This window comes from Topomyia yanbarensis, chromosome 3, assembly GCF_030247195.1.
Source record: "Topomyia yanbarensis strain Yona2022 chromosome 3, ASM3024719v1, whole genome shotgun sequence".
NCBI lineage: Eukaryota > Metazoa > Arthropoda > Insecta > Diptera > Culicidae > Topomyia > Topomyia yanbarensis.
The window spans coordinates 54596459-54613816 of record NC_080672.1 but is presented as its reverse complement, the minus strand read 5'-3'; the positions used below and the strand labels follow the sequence as shown (position 1 = coordinate 54613816).

General features: G+C 40.1%; 2 protein-coding genes across 2 annotated transcripts; one reads left to right on the top strand and one right to left on the bottom strand.

Annotated features, from left to right (window-relative positions):
* Window positions 1-867: 867 nt before the first annotated feature.
* Window positions 868-14350, top strand: LOC131688853 (NPC intracellular cholesterol transporter 2 homolog a-like). The gene is made up of 4 exons (XM_058973427.1): window positions 868-1183; window positions 1393-1512; window positions 13705-13880; window positions 13951-14350. The coding sequence occupies exons 1-4, from the start codon at window positions 1087-1089 to the stop codon at window positions 14029-14031; spliced, it is 474 nt and encodes a 157-aa protein (XP_058829410.1). The 5' UTR covers window positions 868-1086; the 3' UTR covers window positions 14032-14350.
* Window positions 14351-14719: 369 nt separating this feature from the next.
* Window positions 14720-17030, bottom strand: LOC131688852 (CCR4-NOT transcription complex subunit 9). The gene is made up of 4 exons (XM_058973426.1): window positions 16795-17030; window positions 16039-16704; window positions 15890-15981; window positions 14720-15833 (listed from the first exon to the last, which is right to left on the bottom strand). Exons 2-4 carry the CDS (start codon window positions 16666-16668, stop codon window positions 15674-15676), a joined length of 882 nt encoding a protein of 293 aa, XP_058829409.1. The 5' UTR covers window positions 16669-16704; window positions 16795-17030; the 3' UTR covers window positions 14720-15673.
* Between the last annotated feature and the right edge of the window lie 328 nt (window positions 17031-17358).

The following is a 17358-nucleotide window of genomic DNA, read 5'->3' as shown; positions in this document are numbered from 1 at the left end:
CGACCACGGTATCCAACTAGTCAACGGAGAGAGGAGCGCATGTACAATATCATGCCGTGCAGGACTGTTATTTCGGTGATGAAACCAGCGAATTAGCACGACCAGCTAGACCTGAAATCAAGCGAGGTGTATAAGCACATTTCATAAAGACTCCTGAAGTAATTGAATTAAATTTTAATTTAATTGGATTTTAATTAACTAATCGTTATGAAAAATGTAAATACTAATAGAACTGTCACTGACAGTGTTGCCAAATATTGACAAAACAGTTTAACACCATGACCCACCAAGGTACATTGTGACACAGGCTACCACGCCGTTTGTTTTGCGAGCATTACTCGATTTGTGCTAAGCGACTTACGCCTTATGTATCATACATACCAATAACAATGAATCCATACATACCATACATACCCTACTGAAGTATTTACAATCAAAGATAAATAAAAACCGAATGGAATGTTGTAAAACATTTCAAGATAAATCGTAAACTTGTAATTCGAGTTCGTGTGAAAATTTTCCTATCATCCAATGATCTGCATATTCCCGGTTCTCCCGTTCGAAAACAAGTCTAACTCTTGATACATTTACTCCACTCACACTGAGCCGAGAGCATATTCCTTATCAGCACAATTTATACACGCTTCCAACAGGCCCGGAGACCGCTGACCAACGCGAACACTAGCTGCTGAGATGTGATACTTCTTTTGTGAAGCACAATTTATGCCCATCGTACGTCAGTCAGTTCGCTGCTCTTCAATAAATAGTCTACATATATCCAATTGAAGTGGACGCGACGCAGAACTTTGTATGCTTGGCCGTTCTCGCGTGCGTCTGCTATAGCTATCATCTATCCATGTAGGTAGCGTGTATTGGATTGCCGAACGTGACTCCCGTATGACTCAGCGACATCGTCGACAGCAGTTAGTTGTTCGGTGGCAATCGAATCGGACGGTTCAGAATTTTCCAGAAGAAACCAACAAAAAACAAACCCTACGATAACACAACACAATACAGAACAACAAGTTGAAGTGTAGACAGTGGTATTCAGCTGATAAGCCGTAATAAGCAAGGATCAAACAAAACATGATGTGCAAATCTTTAGCAGTGTCCGCGGTTGTGCTAGTTCTCGTTTCGATACTGACCGATAGTTTCGTGCAGGGAGTGGAGTTTGAAAATTGTGGTACGTATTTTTCTGATTGAGAAATAGTAGCCAGGAAAAATTGTTCTCGAGTTATTAGCAAGCATTGTTTTGACACACAAAGTAAACACATCTACAAATAAATTTCATCCGTCAAAGGCTTCGTTTTCCATGAGATACCCCATCAATACAGAATAGACATATTTGCACATATGGTTTCTAAAAAATCGTTACCCGTTTCTTCCATTCAGCTGATGCAAATACAATCGGGAACTACAGTTTAATAGAAGTGTCTAACTGTAACGTGGACCAGCCAGCGTGCGTTCTGAAGCGGAATACGAATGCCACCATCTCAATTACGTTTGAGTCCGGTAAGTGTTTTTTTACGTTTTTTTTTTGCATCCAGTGAACGAAATTAGTGAACAACCTTGGTCAAACCATTCGGAATCCTGAATGGAATCAGTATGAATTTCAGCTCGAATGCAACAACCGATTCCGAAACCGATTGAGTCGGAATTGGTTGCCGCAATTGAGTTGGAAACAATACTGATCATACATACTGCGAACCGGTTCCGGTATGGATCTAACTGGGACATTCCGTTGCTGAATATGACCTATTTTGGGAGATTTGCAATCCATTTTCTACTTTCACACGACGTAGCTGCTACGATTATAATGCTAATACTAATGATACTAATGCTGATTTCGTTTTTAGATCAGAGTCGCTCTAGGTTCGCTCTGAACTGTCATTTTTATATGGATTTTGCAAATATTAGAGCGAACCTAGAGCGACTCGAATCTAAAACCGAAATTAGCATAAGAAGCCTTTTGACCGGGACTCGACTACGCGACACCAGAACCACCAAGTCAAACCATTTCAGACTGGGGTAAAAAATCACGAATGGATTGAGTATGGATTCCAGTTTAAATGCTACAACCTATTCCAAAATTAATTGAGTCGGAATCGGTTGTTGTGTTTGAGCTGGAATCCATACAGAATGTCTTACCAGTTCCAGAAAGATTTTGACTTGGCAATAGCTTATCTACAAACTTTCTAACTGGGGAAACTCAAGAACTGCGTATTATTTTTTGGTCCCGCACAATTTATTGTTCATTTCATTGGGAACACACCTTTCAAGTTTTTTAATGCGACGAATTAAATTAGCGGGTTCATTAATAAATCCAAAGATCGTCGCAAAATGTGTATTACCCAGTTATAATGTTTACCAATTTTCAACCGCAACTGTAATTGACCAAAGTGACGCTTTCAAAGTCTCAGGTTATCGTATGTTTTGTTTACAACGAACGTTTTACAGTGAGTGGCACATTTTTCGAACGTATGATCAATCCCATAAGAAAAGCATTGTGGCAAATTGCGCACCGAATAGCACTCCAACTTTTGCTGCGATGGAAAATAATCACCCCGTCTTCTTTGGAAAAACACGAACTGCGCAACATACCGAGAGTTCATGCGGACACTTTTTGCATACATCGTCCGCATGAGGTTCTCCAAACTTGTCGGACCGAAACATATTGCACCGAAAGAAGCTTCCATAATCATAAGCATAAGAGATCGCCCGTAGTTGCTACTCCGTTATTGACCAGAACCAAATTGGGTTGCAAAATGTTCATTGGAACAACATGCTTGGGAATAACATGTTGAGCGACATTGTACAATCTATATTGATCCCTGCATGCTGATCAATACCGACGCCGGCCACATCCGAACGCAGATATCCGGGAAAAGAAGGAATGTTAGTCCGATATATGTTGCTACTAGAGACCGAGGAATCCTGTGCATCTCCACATGTATCACGGGAAGGGGAGAGTTGTTAGTAAATGTACCAATACCATTATCATGTAATAATTGCTCTGGGCAGCCGGCTGCCAAGAATTTGGGAAATTTATCATTTGTTGTATTAATACGATCAGCAAAATAAGCAACTTGAACTCCGGATAGCCGGCTATAAGGAGCACTTCTTATAATTTTTTAATAATATTCAATTACGTGACGATTTTTTTCGTGGTTTCTATCGTGTTGGTGCTGATTTTACCCGGCGATCGTTTGAATAAAATGCTGAATCTTAAACAGAAGGCATTTGCCTGCGTCTTTATATATTTTTTTTTCTTGTGTCGAGTACCATTCTTGCAGATAGTTGGAATTGCACATATATAATAATTTCGTAGTAACAGGGGCTTTTATTAATATTAAACTTTATTAGGAAGTGTGAAAACAGGAATGCAAACGGAGTTATTTCCGTTGTTGCGTTGCGTTGCGTTATGAAGATGATTTTGGCAAATTCACACTGACTTCATCATGTTTGACTGCTGATTATCTAATAAGAGCTGTCCAGAAAATGGCAAGTAAGAAATCATACCAATCCGACCCACTTCAAGACCTCAACAGCATGATTGTATCATTGTTCACGAGGAAAGACAAAGGATTAGGCAGACGGGAAGTGTTGACGCTCCATCCACCCAACGGAAGAACGACGATCCATCAGACTCCTCCACACGTGTCGCGGAGTTGGTAGTTTGGAAACATTAAGAGCTGAACTATAAGACTACTTGCTAATTAAAAGCAGATTAAAGGCTATGTAAGCTGAATAAAACTTTCGCTGAACTATTTAAACATTAACAGTGTATTCTACCTATTTAAACTCCAGTATTCGCCAGTTCAAACTAGGCTGAACTATACCACTGACAAATGTAGCTGTGGCAATATCGATGCTTTTATTCAACCATCTTTATTAGACTGAGTTACGAGTTGAATAAATGATGCTGTTACCAATACTATTTCCTTTAATCATTAAGCTGCACTACATGTTTTTAAAAGGTTGTTCCTACCTATACATTTACATTTGTACCACCATTGACTTTTAGCTGAATTATGTGTTTAACAAAGGTAATTGTACCTACTCCAAAAATTGACACGATTAGCGAACCATGACGAATGGTAACCGACCTGGGTTCGAGTCCCAATACACGCAAATAAATGAATAAAGCAACTGTTAAAACGTTAAACCACGAAATGTTTGTTGGGTAGGGTCTAGGATTCGCTCCAAGCAAGTGATACGACCTGTAAAGCGTAGCCTACTAGGTAGTAGCCCAGTTAGTTTTCTAGAACACGATCGCTCGAAAAAGAAGATCTTGTTTAGTTTTTGGTTCTTTTCAAACTCTGGGTAGCCGGCTACCGAGAGTATCCTATGTTTTCTAAACAAAAGCGATTTCAACTCCACACAGCCGACCGTGGCAGTATTGACTAGAAAAGCTAATCTTATCTGCGCAATGGACCGGATCACCATCTATTGCGACATTACTTAGACTAGTTTCGCTATTCCTTCTCGAAGATATATTTTTGGTTTGCAAACTATCTAGTTATACAGACAAAGAGTTATGATAGCTCGAGATGATATAAATCAACGAAAGTATTTCATATTTTCCATATCGGATTATTTATGGAATACACGTATACGAACGATTATATCGAACATTGAAGGGAAATACAAAGGATCGTTAACCTGATGCACGGGCTTGTGACTAATAACGAAACTTGAAATTAGATTCATTAAAACAGATGCGGCGGATTTTCAGTACGTATTGACTCGCGATCATCGATACCAGTCAAATAAAAGTCCCATTGGAGCCGACCTCCGAACAACTATTCATTTTCACGGTATTGTCTTCTCGGCTAGATCCGTTCGCACCCTCTCATTCTGCCACTATAGGCAGAAGGCTGACAGCACCCAGTCGTCGCAGGTCTAAGGACCAAATGTCATCAATAGACCCAGACTCGCGTGGAGGCATGAGATAGCATTGAAAGCTAACCAATGAACATGACAGCAAAACACTTATTCTTTGTGCTGACATAACTGAAGGTAATTGCCAACCGGTCCCCGATCCCTCTCGCGAATTGTCAATTCTTAAACCTTATACATGATTGAAGTCATCATTCCACTCAAATAAGGCCATGTGTTTTCCCGTTGGTAAAACAAACCCTATACAAACAGAATTTAGTTTGCTCTGTCCAAAGAAAAGTTTGCCGACCGGCGGATACGTGTTCCCTTACAGCACAGACTAACAGACATAACACTATGAGGGAATTCCCTCAAAAAACATCGATCCGACAATTTTCCCAGAATACTAGCTCCACCTTTTATTCACGGTCCCAATCACTCATTTACTGGTGGGTTACCCCTCAGGTTTGGGAACAATTTTTCACTAGTGGTCTATCCCCCATATGCTTGTTCATATGTCAGTGGCGCCATAATTTCAAAGGTGGCCACAGTCCCAACTACAAATATATTTGAAATGTCCTTTAAAGCGGACGAAGTTTTGTTTTTGAGTGTTATGTCTGTTAGTCTGTGCTTACAGTATCATCACATCAAAGAACACCCAAAATTTACCTCTACTCATTTGCAATCAAATAAGAAAGCAAAAAAAAAAACAGTTGAATATCCAACGCGGCTCATTTTCAAAGATAGCACCGCCGATGAAGCACCCAATAAAAATAGGTGACAAGCGACGCGGACGAAAATAGCTGAGCACTGACCTGGTTTGCCACCTATTTTTCGGGCGAAGAATTTTCGGGCGACACCTGGTAGTTGCTAGTCGCCGGTGAAACGCCAATTATTTGAATATGCCAATTTTTCTTATTGCCATATTTTTTCACTTTTCGGATCGAATTTTTTTCTCTGAAAAACCATTTTTCACTATTTTTAGAATGTACACAGTGTTTTTCTAGATGTTTTCCTTGCACTTTAATTGTCCTTGCATCGGGATTCGACGGCCCGTTATGCGAGGAATTTTTTTTTTATTTTCCCGGAATTCGTTTTTCAAACTGTCACCACTAGCATCTGTCGAATATATGCCGAAAAATGCTTTTATTAGCCACTTCACTTTGTATAATCGTTACATTGCACCATTATTCACACTTTCGATAACCGGGAGGGAGGCAGTAAACTGTGCCGAAAATGATGAAAATTAATCGACTCGACCTGCACCGAAAGAAGCTTCCAGATATGAAAATCGCTTGGACAACAGTAAATCAACGTCAAATAGGGTCCAGGTGTTGGTTAGAAAATAATCGCCAACATGTCGGATAAATTTAGAACATTGGCAGCACTATTTATATTCCAGAAATGCTAAGATTAAAATTAGACTTAATCAAAAGTACAATCCAGAAAGCATTGACATTCTTTGAAAATAACGATGGAATAATTGAGCTCGTACTCACCGCATCGACCGGTGTAAAGTCTGTCAGTCCTCCATCACCAGTACTGCATGTCAACGGAACGTCAAAATTAGTTACATGCAGTTCCTATGAAGACGCTCAAAAACACACCACAGCACCAACGACACGGAATACGTTGACGGACGCATTCAACTTATCACATGACGTGACGCTGACGTTCTATGCTGTTGACGGAAGCTGATGTTTCCTTTTTTTATTATAGAAGTTTTAACCTTAGGGTCATTCGTCTCTTTTCGGGTTAGAGAAATCTCTTTTTGGAAAAATCTAACCCTATATACGGGGTTGGACATCGAAGCCAGGTAAGCTGCGTCCAAGGCAATCGTTTTACCAACTACGTTATGCCTGTCCCCTGTATCATTTCAATCACACTTAATGCATGACTCTTTCTAATAGAATAATGACGTTAATTATTCGTGGTCAGATCGCTACATAAAAAACACAGATAAATGATATCATCGACCCTTCGCAAAGGTCGTCTATTTTCTGCTCCAGTTGATCGTTGCTCGTTAGGTTGTACGCGCTTCCATATTAGTTTATCATGAATGATCGTCTGAAATTGCGTTGCTTGTTTATCACCCGTTGCGAAGCTGCCTTAATTGCTCTACATGGTTTACATCGTGGAGTGAAAGGGAAATTGCCACCGAAAATAGCTTTTAATCGAATTACGAAACTACATCACTTAGGTACAGACGGGTGCACTATGGCTAATTGAACAAACAATTGTCGACCAGTGAAGAGTTCCGTTCCATTGCACAAATTTGTCAAGTTGTTGGAGTTGACGCAGGGCGGAATTAATGGTGAAGATATCCCAACTACCTTCGAAAACGTTAGGAATTTTTATACAAGTTGAATGCAGAAGATGGACGTCTGTTCTCTGTGGTCATATGCAATAACCGCATTCAATAAAAGCCAGTAAAAATTTGGTTTGAAATGATTTTGAGTTTAAAACTACCTCAAAATAATAACTAATTTAAAATTTCTTATGTTGAAAATGACCATCCTCCTGGATCCGTCGCTGGTTTCAAGCTTTCTGTGTCAACACATAGCATCTCAAGTTTGTGGATGTCGATCTATTGTATGTATATAAGCAAATCGTACTGAATATGTAATAGACATTTCCATCATTATATTGAACATAACTAGCCATGAAATTGTAGTGTGGACAAATGACACAATTGCACCACTAGATGGATTCAAACAGTTTTTGTTAATAGCAAGTTTTCTATGAGACTAATCTTAAAATATTTTAAAACTTGTAAGATTTACTAAAGCACATCATACTAAACTATTTTGAGGACGACAATGTGTAAGAACCAAATTTAACATTCTCAGACTACAAGGATACTTAACCGGTTCACCGGTCAATCCGGATTTGGTCCCAAATGGTCACTTGTGGCAAATCATAAATCTTCGTCGTGCGAAGTATCAAACACAGCTTCGCAAAATGGATGAAGACATTCAAAACAAGTTTGGAGGTCAACCAAATGCTACTACCATAATGTAAACGCTTGTCAGGTTAGCTGCAGGTAATTGGGGTGATTGCCAGCATGGTAATTTTTGACGTTTCTGAGGTTGTATACCATTCCCCCGAAAGCCATTTCCCAGAAAGCTATTCCCCAGAATTCCCTTACTCAGAATGTACCATTCCCCAGAAAGACATTTCCCAGAATGTACCAATCCCTAGAAAACCATTATCCAGAATGCCCTATTCCCCAGAAAAGTTAATGTTTTGCCTTTCTCAATAGAAAAGTATTGCAAATGCTCTGAAAACCGACTTTCTAACGGAGGGCCGGAGAGCCGAGTGACACATACCATTCGATTCAGCTCGTCGAGATCGGCAAATGTCTGTGTGTGTATGTATGTGTGTATGTGCGTCTGTGTGTGTACGCGAACACAATCTCACTTTTCTCAGAGATGGCTGAACCGATTTTCACAAACTTAGTCCCAAATGAAATGCAACGTTCCCATAGGCTGCTATTGAATTTCTAATGGGTCCGACTTCCGGTTCCGGAAATACAGGGTGATGAGTACGATCATGTTGAAAATGTCGATTTTAATAAATTCTGCAATGAATGTATAATCACAGACTAACAGACATAACACTCAAAAACAAAGCTTCGCCTACTTTAACGGTCATTTTAAATATATTTGTAGTTGGAACTGTGGCCACATTTGAAATTATGGCGCCACTGACATATGAACAAGCATATGGGGGATAGACCTGTGTGAAAAATTATTCCCAAACATGAGGGGTAACCCACCAGTAAATGAGTGTTTGGGACCGTGAATAAAAGGTGGAGCTAGTGTTCTGGGAAAGTTGTAGTATCCATGTTTTTGAGGGAATTCCCCCATAGTGTTATGTCTGTTAGTCTGTGGTATAATGATGAAAAATTTTCCAAAATGTGACCACAACTACTTCGATTTGTAGTATTAGGTCACTAACATCCATTCAAAGTCTATTTGGCCACCATAATCGGTTCCGGAAGCCCCGGCGGAAGTATCTAAATTCAGAATAACAGTCACATCGGTTTCTCGGATATGGCTAGACCGATTCAACTAAACTTGGTCTCAAATGAAAGGTTTTGCGTCCCCGTAAATGGCTATTTAATTTCATCCCGATCCGACTTCCGGTTCCGGAGTTACAGGTTGTGGCGTGCGATCACATAGCAAATTGTGATTCAAACCGATACTCCGATGAAAGCAAAAAAGGTAAAAATTTCACTAAAATGTCTCTCAAACAACTTAAATTTGCAGTTCTAGGTCACCAACGGCCAAACAAACTTTCGTTGACTACATTGATCACCATAGACGGTTCCGGAAGTGCCCGGGAAAAGCGGCCATCTTTCAAAATTTACGAACTCACATCAGTTTCCCGGAAATGGTTGGGCCGATTAATATCCCCACAGATGTCTATAAAATTTCGTACGGATCGCTTATATGGGTCCGGAAATATAGACTGAACCGTCCGTTCACATATAAAATTCCCATATAAGCCGGAACTCAAAATTTTTTTCAAAGGGGGACCCCATGAAATTTCAGAAATCGAATTCGTAGTTTTGATGCCAAACATCTTTAAAATGCATGAAACGTCGAGATTTTATGTTATCTCGAAAAAAATTTTTTATGATGATCGACTTTTTGGGACTTTGCCGATTTCGCACCTTTTTTTCAGTTCAATATTACCGTGGCTGTTTTTTCTTTTTCAAAATTTTAGAACTCGAATAATGATTTATTTTCCTGTATATAGTTGTCATGTCATGTATAATAATAAAATGTAATATATGCATCTGAAAGCTTTTAATGAGTATAAACAACGCAAACATTCTCGTGTTCATGATTGAGAAAGGCACAATTGCACCGCTAGGTGGATTAAAACAGGTTTTTATTCATTATTTGTGGTTAAGCCAAAGGTTTGCGCATACCTAATTCAAGGATCTTATGCAGTGTTAAGCTGCTGAGGATGTGCCGTCGAAAGCGGCGACCTCTCGCAAGCAAACCTGTTATCCTCTCGTATAACCGGTTTACTCGAACATAGGACTTGGTTCCTTCTTTCAAACATGAGCAGTTTTTTTTTAATTTATACGCCAAGTAACTATTGCACGCAAACTTGTGATATTTTCGTCTGCCCGGTTTTTTTCTAACATATATGTTGATTCCATCTTTGGAGCTTTGGTTGAATCCATATTAAAATCGAAATGAATGCATATTTTGATAAATGGTTTCGTGGGTTTTTAGAGCATTTATCTTTCTTTTATATTGGGAATGTTTCGTACGCAAATGTACGATCCACCCGATTGCTCGGTTTACTCAAACAGGTTGCACTAAATACATTCGAAAGTATTTTCATATCTTACGCCAAATGGTATTTATACCACAGAGTTACAGACATAATACTCGACAACAATTATTCGTCAATGTTAGTGGTCATTTTGAATTGAATATATTTTTAGTTGGGACTGTGATCGCATTTGCGATTATGGCGAACCCGGACATATGCGCAAGAATGCGGGAGATATACCGATTGTTCCTGGGCCTGAGGGTTAACTAATTTGTAAATGAGTGGTTGGAGCCGTGTATAAAAGGTGTAGCTAGTGTTTCGGCCGATTTGGTGCAACGATATTTCTGCGAGCCGCCGCCTTCGACGGCTTATTCTTGCCAGCTTAACATCATGCATCAGCTCCTTGATTTAGATAATGTACAAAGTTTTGGTTTCGCCACATAACCTTACTTACATAACACTGTTCCATTGAGCATCGCATGAAAATGTATAACCTCACTTTTCTGACAGCTCAGAGAGCTTGTTTAAGGCTAGTTTACAGTTCTGAAAACGTGTCACGGGATTTGAGTCCCTCTGTATTTTAAATGGAGCTCGGGATGTCAAATCCCGTGACGGGAAATGAGTCTATACAAAAATGACAGTTTTCCTGAAGTGTAAACCCAACCGCGGAAAACATCGCGGGAATTTTAAAACTCTCCACACAGAAATCCGACCGGGAACCATTCAACACAAATTGCTTCCGACAGGGAAAATAGTATTTTTATAAGGTTTGCAATTCGCTGCAAGTTTGATACTGTTTGTATTTTTTAAGAAGCAGCAGAGTTTTTGGTTTGACAGTTTGGAGAGATCTCGGCGGGAAATTTTCCCTGATCAAATCCCGACGCAAATCCCGTGCGAAATTCCGTGATCCATTTCCCGAACTGTAAACTAGCCTTTACATGGACTTAAAAATTTTTTGGTTTCGCCCAGTACAAGAAACTCGGTTCGAATTCTAACACCATGTAAACAAGCTCGCTGAACTGTCATTTTTACGAGCATTTTTACTCATATAGCGTCATCTTGCAATGTCATTCTTTTAGATGCTAGGAAGGGGGCTACCGCTTTCTATGGCTGTTGCCAAATGGCACTGAAAAACACATCTGTTCTGAATTTTGCGATTTGTCCTATATGTACGTATGTTTATATTATTGAAAGAATAATGTAAAAATATTGCTATTGTCTAATGCTACTAGCAGTGCACTCTTCGAAGAGAGCAATATGGCCAACATTTTGAAAAAGATTTTTGATTTTCATCAAGATTTTTCCCACTTCAAAAAAAATGTCTGGGAAATGGTTATATCTGTGGAATGATTTCTGAGCATTCTGGATATGGTTTTCTGGAGAATAGTTCTTTCTGGGGAAACACTTCGGTATTTTAGTTTCTGTGGAATGGTTTTTGGGGAAAGCCATCGAATTGGGTGCTGCAGTAAATTCTTTATTTTAATTCGGAATAAATAATGTCCTAAATTCCGGTTATAGCACAATGCAAATCATTTCAAATGTGACCGAATCGAAAGCGAAGAATGTCGTTCGATGGAAGTTGGAACGAGTAGTACGTTTGAAAAGATCAAATCAATAAAAAAAAAGTTTCTGGGGAATGACTTTCTGGGAGATGGTGCATTCTGGAATATGGAATTCTGGGGAATGGTACATTCTGGGAAATGACTTTCTGGGGAATGATTTTCGGGGGAATAATATACAATCCGTTTCTGAATTTCATGCTGGCAAATGATGCTGGTACACAAATCCAAGTTGGCGCAAAAAATGTTATTTTCGCTCGTTTACGTTTATTTAACTACCCACATGGTTTTGAATTTGTAAAAGAATTGTTAGTGTGTGAGCATATGTCAAAACAACTAGTTTGCCATTAGCTGAATCTAGCATTTAAAACCTTTAAATGCATATTGTTGCCATTTGGAAACATACCGAATTTTATGATATAAAGCTTCAACAAAGGGTATAGATCGTATCCATCCAAAAAAATTAGTACCAAAGAAAAATGACATTCATGCATTTAAGGGTTAATTTGCCATCCGTCATGTAAACACTACATAGAGCATGTTTATACAAAATAATAAGCAATAGTTATGAGATTAACTTTAAAACCAGGTTCACCAGTACGTTTAAACCTGGCTTAAGCGCTAAGCGAAGGTGAAGAAACCCAGTCAAAAAGGGCAATTTGCTGGCTAACGGAAGGCTATTTGCCAACTCGGATGCGCTAATTGCCCCCCAATTTGCAATTAGGGGGCTATTTCAAATGCAACATTTAGGCGATTTGCCGCCGTCATTTTTTGCCGCTCTACCTGCCCTTAAATCGCCCCAAATCGCTCAGGGAACGCACCATTTAATCGCCCTTAATTGCCTAATATGAAAATTGCAAATAATACTCATTTTCGGATTCATTATCTACTCACATAAACTTACCAGTACACTAGGTAATCACCACAAAATTATAGGAAGAATCAATGGTGAAATTAGTATTGCACACCAAAACTTTCCACAATCTGAATTTTATTAAGACTTTAGGTCAGAGATCTTGATCCACTATACTTACACATGATTCCACAATTTCCCACATTCGTTGACTAAATGATGTGCACTAGACAAACAAAATACAAGCTAGAACACACGAATTGTTTCAAAAAAAACAATTTTAAGCTTAAGCCAAACATGAGCCGCCATGTTTGAAAATCGCAAAAATAACCAAGTCCATTTCAGCCGCCAGAAAATTTGTCGAAGTTTTGAAATTTCCTTTAAATCGCATTCGCAAATTGCATTTGTTCCTAGGGGCAATTAATACAGGCGAGTTGAGTCAAGTCAAACTGTTTAAATCGCCTGACCATGTTCGTCCGCATTTTTTTTGGACCGGGAATAGGCGCTTAGTCCAAGAACGACGGCGCCGGTAGTCAAGTTGATACGTGACTGCCACTCACCCCTGTTGGTCTGGGCTGAATCCCAGTCGAGGTCGTTGAGATTTTTCAGAGGTGAAAAAATCTTGTCACGCCTTGCTTTACAAGGAAAGTAAACCCGTTGGTCCCCGGAGCATGAGTTGATGGGAAATATGCCGACGGAAAATAACTAGAACATGGAGAAGAGTCTAAGAACATGGGAAAGCATATTTTAACAAAACGTTAGCTTCTTAAAAATCAAAAAAGCAGTCACGATTCTGTCAGAGACCGACCCTTATTCTTGTTTACGACGAATACGAGATTCGACCGAAAGTGGTTCGTATTCTCATTTATTTCGAACGAATCTCGCATTCGTCGTAAACAAGAATAAGAAAAATGTATACAACAACACAACACAATCGGATCATTACTGCAGTGTCCATGGTCTCAGTGCCACTACTGCGTAAAACTGATTGTATCAAACACCACAGACCACCGCGAGTCTCCATCGTTCAATTTAACAATGGAAACGCGTGACACCTTTTAGCAAATTTGCCAAACTGTCAAAAATTTCTCTCACCACAAAATAAACTCCATTTCGCAGATGAGGATCTTACCCAGCTGAAGGCGGTTGTCCATGGTGTCATCTTGGGCATGGAAGTCCCCTTCAAGCTACCCAACGATGACGGCTGCGTGGACAGTGGTCTCGAATGCCCCCTGTCGAAAGACACCGAATACAAATACACCGCCACGTTGCCGGTGCTGAAACAGTATCCCAAGGTAAATAAGGAATCAATTATTAAAATTTGCTAAAAACAGGAATAATTTATTTGCGTTTCCACTTGGACAGGTCTCCGTCGATGTCAAATGGGAACTGAAGGATGGCGATCGTGATGTCGTGTGCGTAAAAATTCCTGCCAAAATTCAGTAGTTTCCAGTAGCGAAGCGAAAAATCTCATCAATCAGCTGACGACCAGGGTTGACTCGCGAAGCAACAGAAGCAAATGCCGACAAACAAGCAACAGCCCCAGAAACGCGATAGTGAATTAAATTAGATTAAATTAGTACTTTCAATGAACATCCAATTGGTTCCTTCACGACGGAGAATGTTTGCGCGAGTAACTTAATCAGTTTTTTTTTCTACTACACTCTACTCGCTTCGTAGTCAATGTGCTAAAATGACTTGAGTCAATTCCGAATAAAAGGCAGCACCAATGCCGCGTGACTTGGGGTTGGAAATAGTATTTGTAGCCTAGCCGTCTTCTTTTTTTCATTCGAATATTCCTGTCTCCAGTGAGGTGTCCAAATTGGATTATAATGGTGGAACTGTGTCAATGTAAAAAATGAACGAGCGGACAATAGCGGCTGCATATATAATATGGCAACGGCAAGTTCTCGTGCCGACGCTTCCGCGGCTCCATCCCGATTCTCTAAATGACCGATCTTCCCTGATACAAACTATGATTTCTCACATTAACATCAATTTGAAAGATTGATCGAATTGAATTAAAGCTAGTTCAAGCGCCGAGCTGGATCTCGAAATCTCACAGTTAGTAATGAATTTAAGCTTACCTAAATGGACGGGTCAGGATTTCTCAATGATTATTAAACTCATATCGTTATTGTAAGTATTGAACATGTCACATTTCGCAACAGTTTTGTTTTTAATTATCATTACCGGCTAATGTTTCAAGAGCGACTCTGGTTAATCGTAATCACTTAGATACAAACGAATTAAACTGGTACGAATACAAAATAAATTTAGGCAGTAGAAATGTCCATCATTCAGCTGAGTATATAAAAAATAAACTTTAATAACTCTGTAGCTAGACTTTCCTAATCCCAACCTTTGACTTATTGAGCAGTCTCATTTTTATTCTTTTCCGTCTTATTCTACTAGCAGCTGGTTCTCCTTTGTGGATGCACGAATATGAATATATGTACTTCAATAACGTTTATGCACTTTCCGTTTCTGTCAGCCTATTTTATGGAAATACAAAAATTTATATATCAACAATTTTTATCGCCCATCTTCCAATTAGAACTGCGAGTCCACTTATTGATACTACCATCGAAATTCGTAATCTAGAACGGGATTTTCTTTTCTTGGAAAATGTTTCGTATTAACTCTTAAACTAACTCTTCTTCAATTCGGTTTTGTTCTAAATTCTAAACAGCTCGAAACAAGACTTCTAACGATAAACCGTACTTATTTGTCTGAAAAGTAAGGGAAACAAATTCTAATCCTGCTTGCGTATGCAAAGCACCTCCTCGTAATCCGGTGCGGTATAACGAACGAGTTCTAAACATCTTGGTTATTTTAGCGCAGCTTCCCTTTCAGGGAAAGATCTGCAAGCATTCTTACCTCAATATAAAATATTCTTGTTCAGTATTCGACTGGTGGTTCACGTGGTTCGTTCAGGTTCAGGAACACATGTTATCAACGGGGTGGCTGGAGAGGGTGGACGCCGTTTCCATTCAGTGGATCTCCCTAGAGGCCATGCTAGCATGCCAGCTCATTCGCACATATACGCATACAGACACAAACACGCACGCATTCACGCCTGGTCCCATTAGGAAGTTAGCGGTGATATGCCAGATACGGTTACAGTTTCCAGATTCTTAAGCAGCAGTGAAAGCCACGGTTTGGTCGACTTGTCTTCTTGCAGGCAAGCAGCAAACGTTCCGTCACGCAGCTGATCCGGCAGGCACTGACGAAGAGCTTCGCGGGCTCTAAAATTAAACTCCTTAACCGAAGAAATTTTAAGCAAGACGAAAACGTCACTTACCTTGGGTTATCCGATAATCTCAGGTAGCATCGAACAACGTGCTTCAACAGTCTCGCCGATGGTTCCTTAGACAGTGAAATCACCATTTTACCCTTCAAAAAATACACCTCAGTCAATCTAATTTAAACAAATTCACAGAAAACTCATACCAGTATAATCGCCACATGCGAGAACCTATCGTAGGTGTGGCAGATGTACGACAAACCGCTATCGTCCAGCAAAATCTTCTGCAGAATGAACGTTGCAACAGTTTTGCTCAGCTCCGAACCGGACTCCATGATGCGCAAGCAGAGCGGAATGATTTCCGTCGTGAGCAGAAAGGTAATGACCTCCTGCTCGTCGGTTTTCACCAGGGCACCGATAACCCCGAGCGAGGTAAGCCGCAGATACTCGAACGGTCGCGTCTTCGAGGTGGTGTGTAGGAACGGGTAAAGGAATAACGGAATATGTGCGGCCAGGAAGACAGACCGGGTTTCCGGGTGCGACGCAACGCACTGCAGCAGAGCGAGCGCATTGCACACCCTATTGGACTGGTGGGCCGTTAGGGTGGCTGGATTTATCGATGGATATATGTTGATGATTTCCTGCAGCAGCGCGGCAGTGGTACCGAAGCTGTGCCACAGCATCGGCGCCAGATCGGGAACAGATTCCCGTTTCTTGCTTAGCTCTAGTAGGGCAGTTTCGCGTGTCTCCGGGTTCGACAGTTCGTTGATCCATTGGAAAACTTTTTCGCTATTGGCCGCCGCCTGCAAACTAGCGGGGCTCTGCTGGGTGGACATCGTTGCTGTAGCCAGTTTGTAATCCGGTGAAATAACCTGGAGATTTTTTGGCAAAAATCAATCTCTATTATTTGACATTCTAATAAGCGAACAATAAGAGGAAGAAGTTTGCTTTCGCAAGTTTACCTTTCACGCAAAAAATATCCTTGGAAAACGATTTCTGCTGCAATCTAGCTAGTAAATTCAATAGCCCACCGACTGGTCGCACAAATATCCGTTCTTTTTGCAGGAAAAACACTATTTTTAACGAACAAAACGATCAAAAATTTAAACTCGGCACTTTTTCTTTCTAGTGGCTTCTCACGATTTTGATCTTTTTCGCGGTGGCAGCCGAAATTGAACGATCGCACTTACACAACGAAACAATTGTGAGCACTCATACAGAGGCAGATTCGAATTTGCTTCGTGAGACAAAAACCTTTGCGGTTTTGTTTTGCTTCGCGATTTCGCAAAACTGTCATTATTTTGAGCATGGCCGATAAAGAAGAGCTTTAGCAGAGTTGTTAGCAAAAGAGACGCGCAAAGTTTAGTCGTAAAAATCGAAGCTTTGACTACTGAGAGATAATCATTCACTGAAACGTACACGCCGCACCAACTGCTTCCTAAATGCCGCTGTAAGGTTGACAGTAAGCTTTTGGTGTGACTAGCACTTGTATTTGCTATTTGCGTTTGAAATTAAGTACGTAGCGG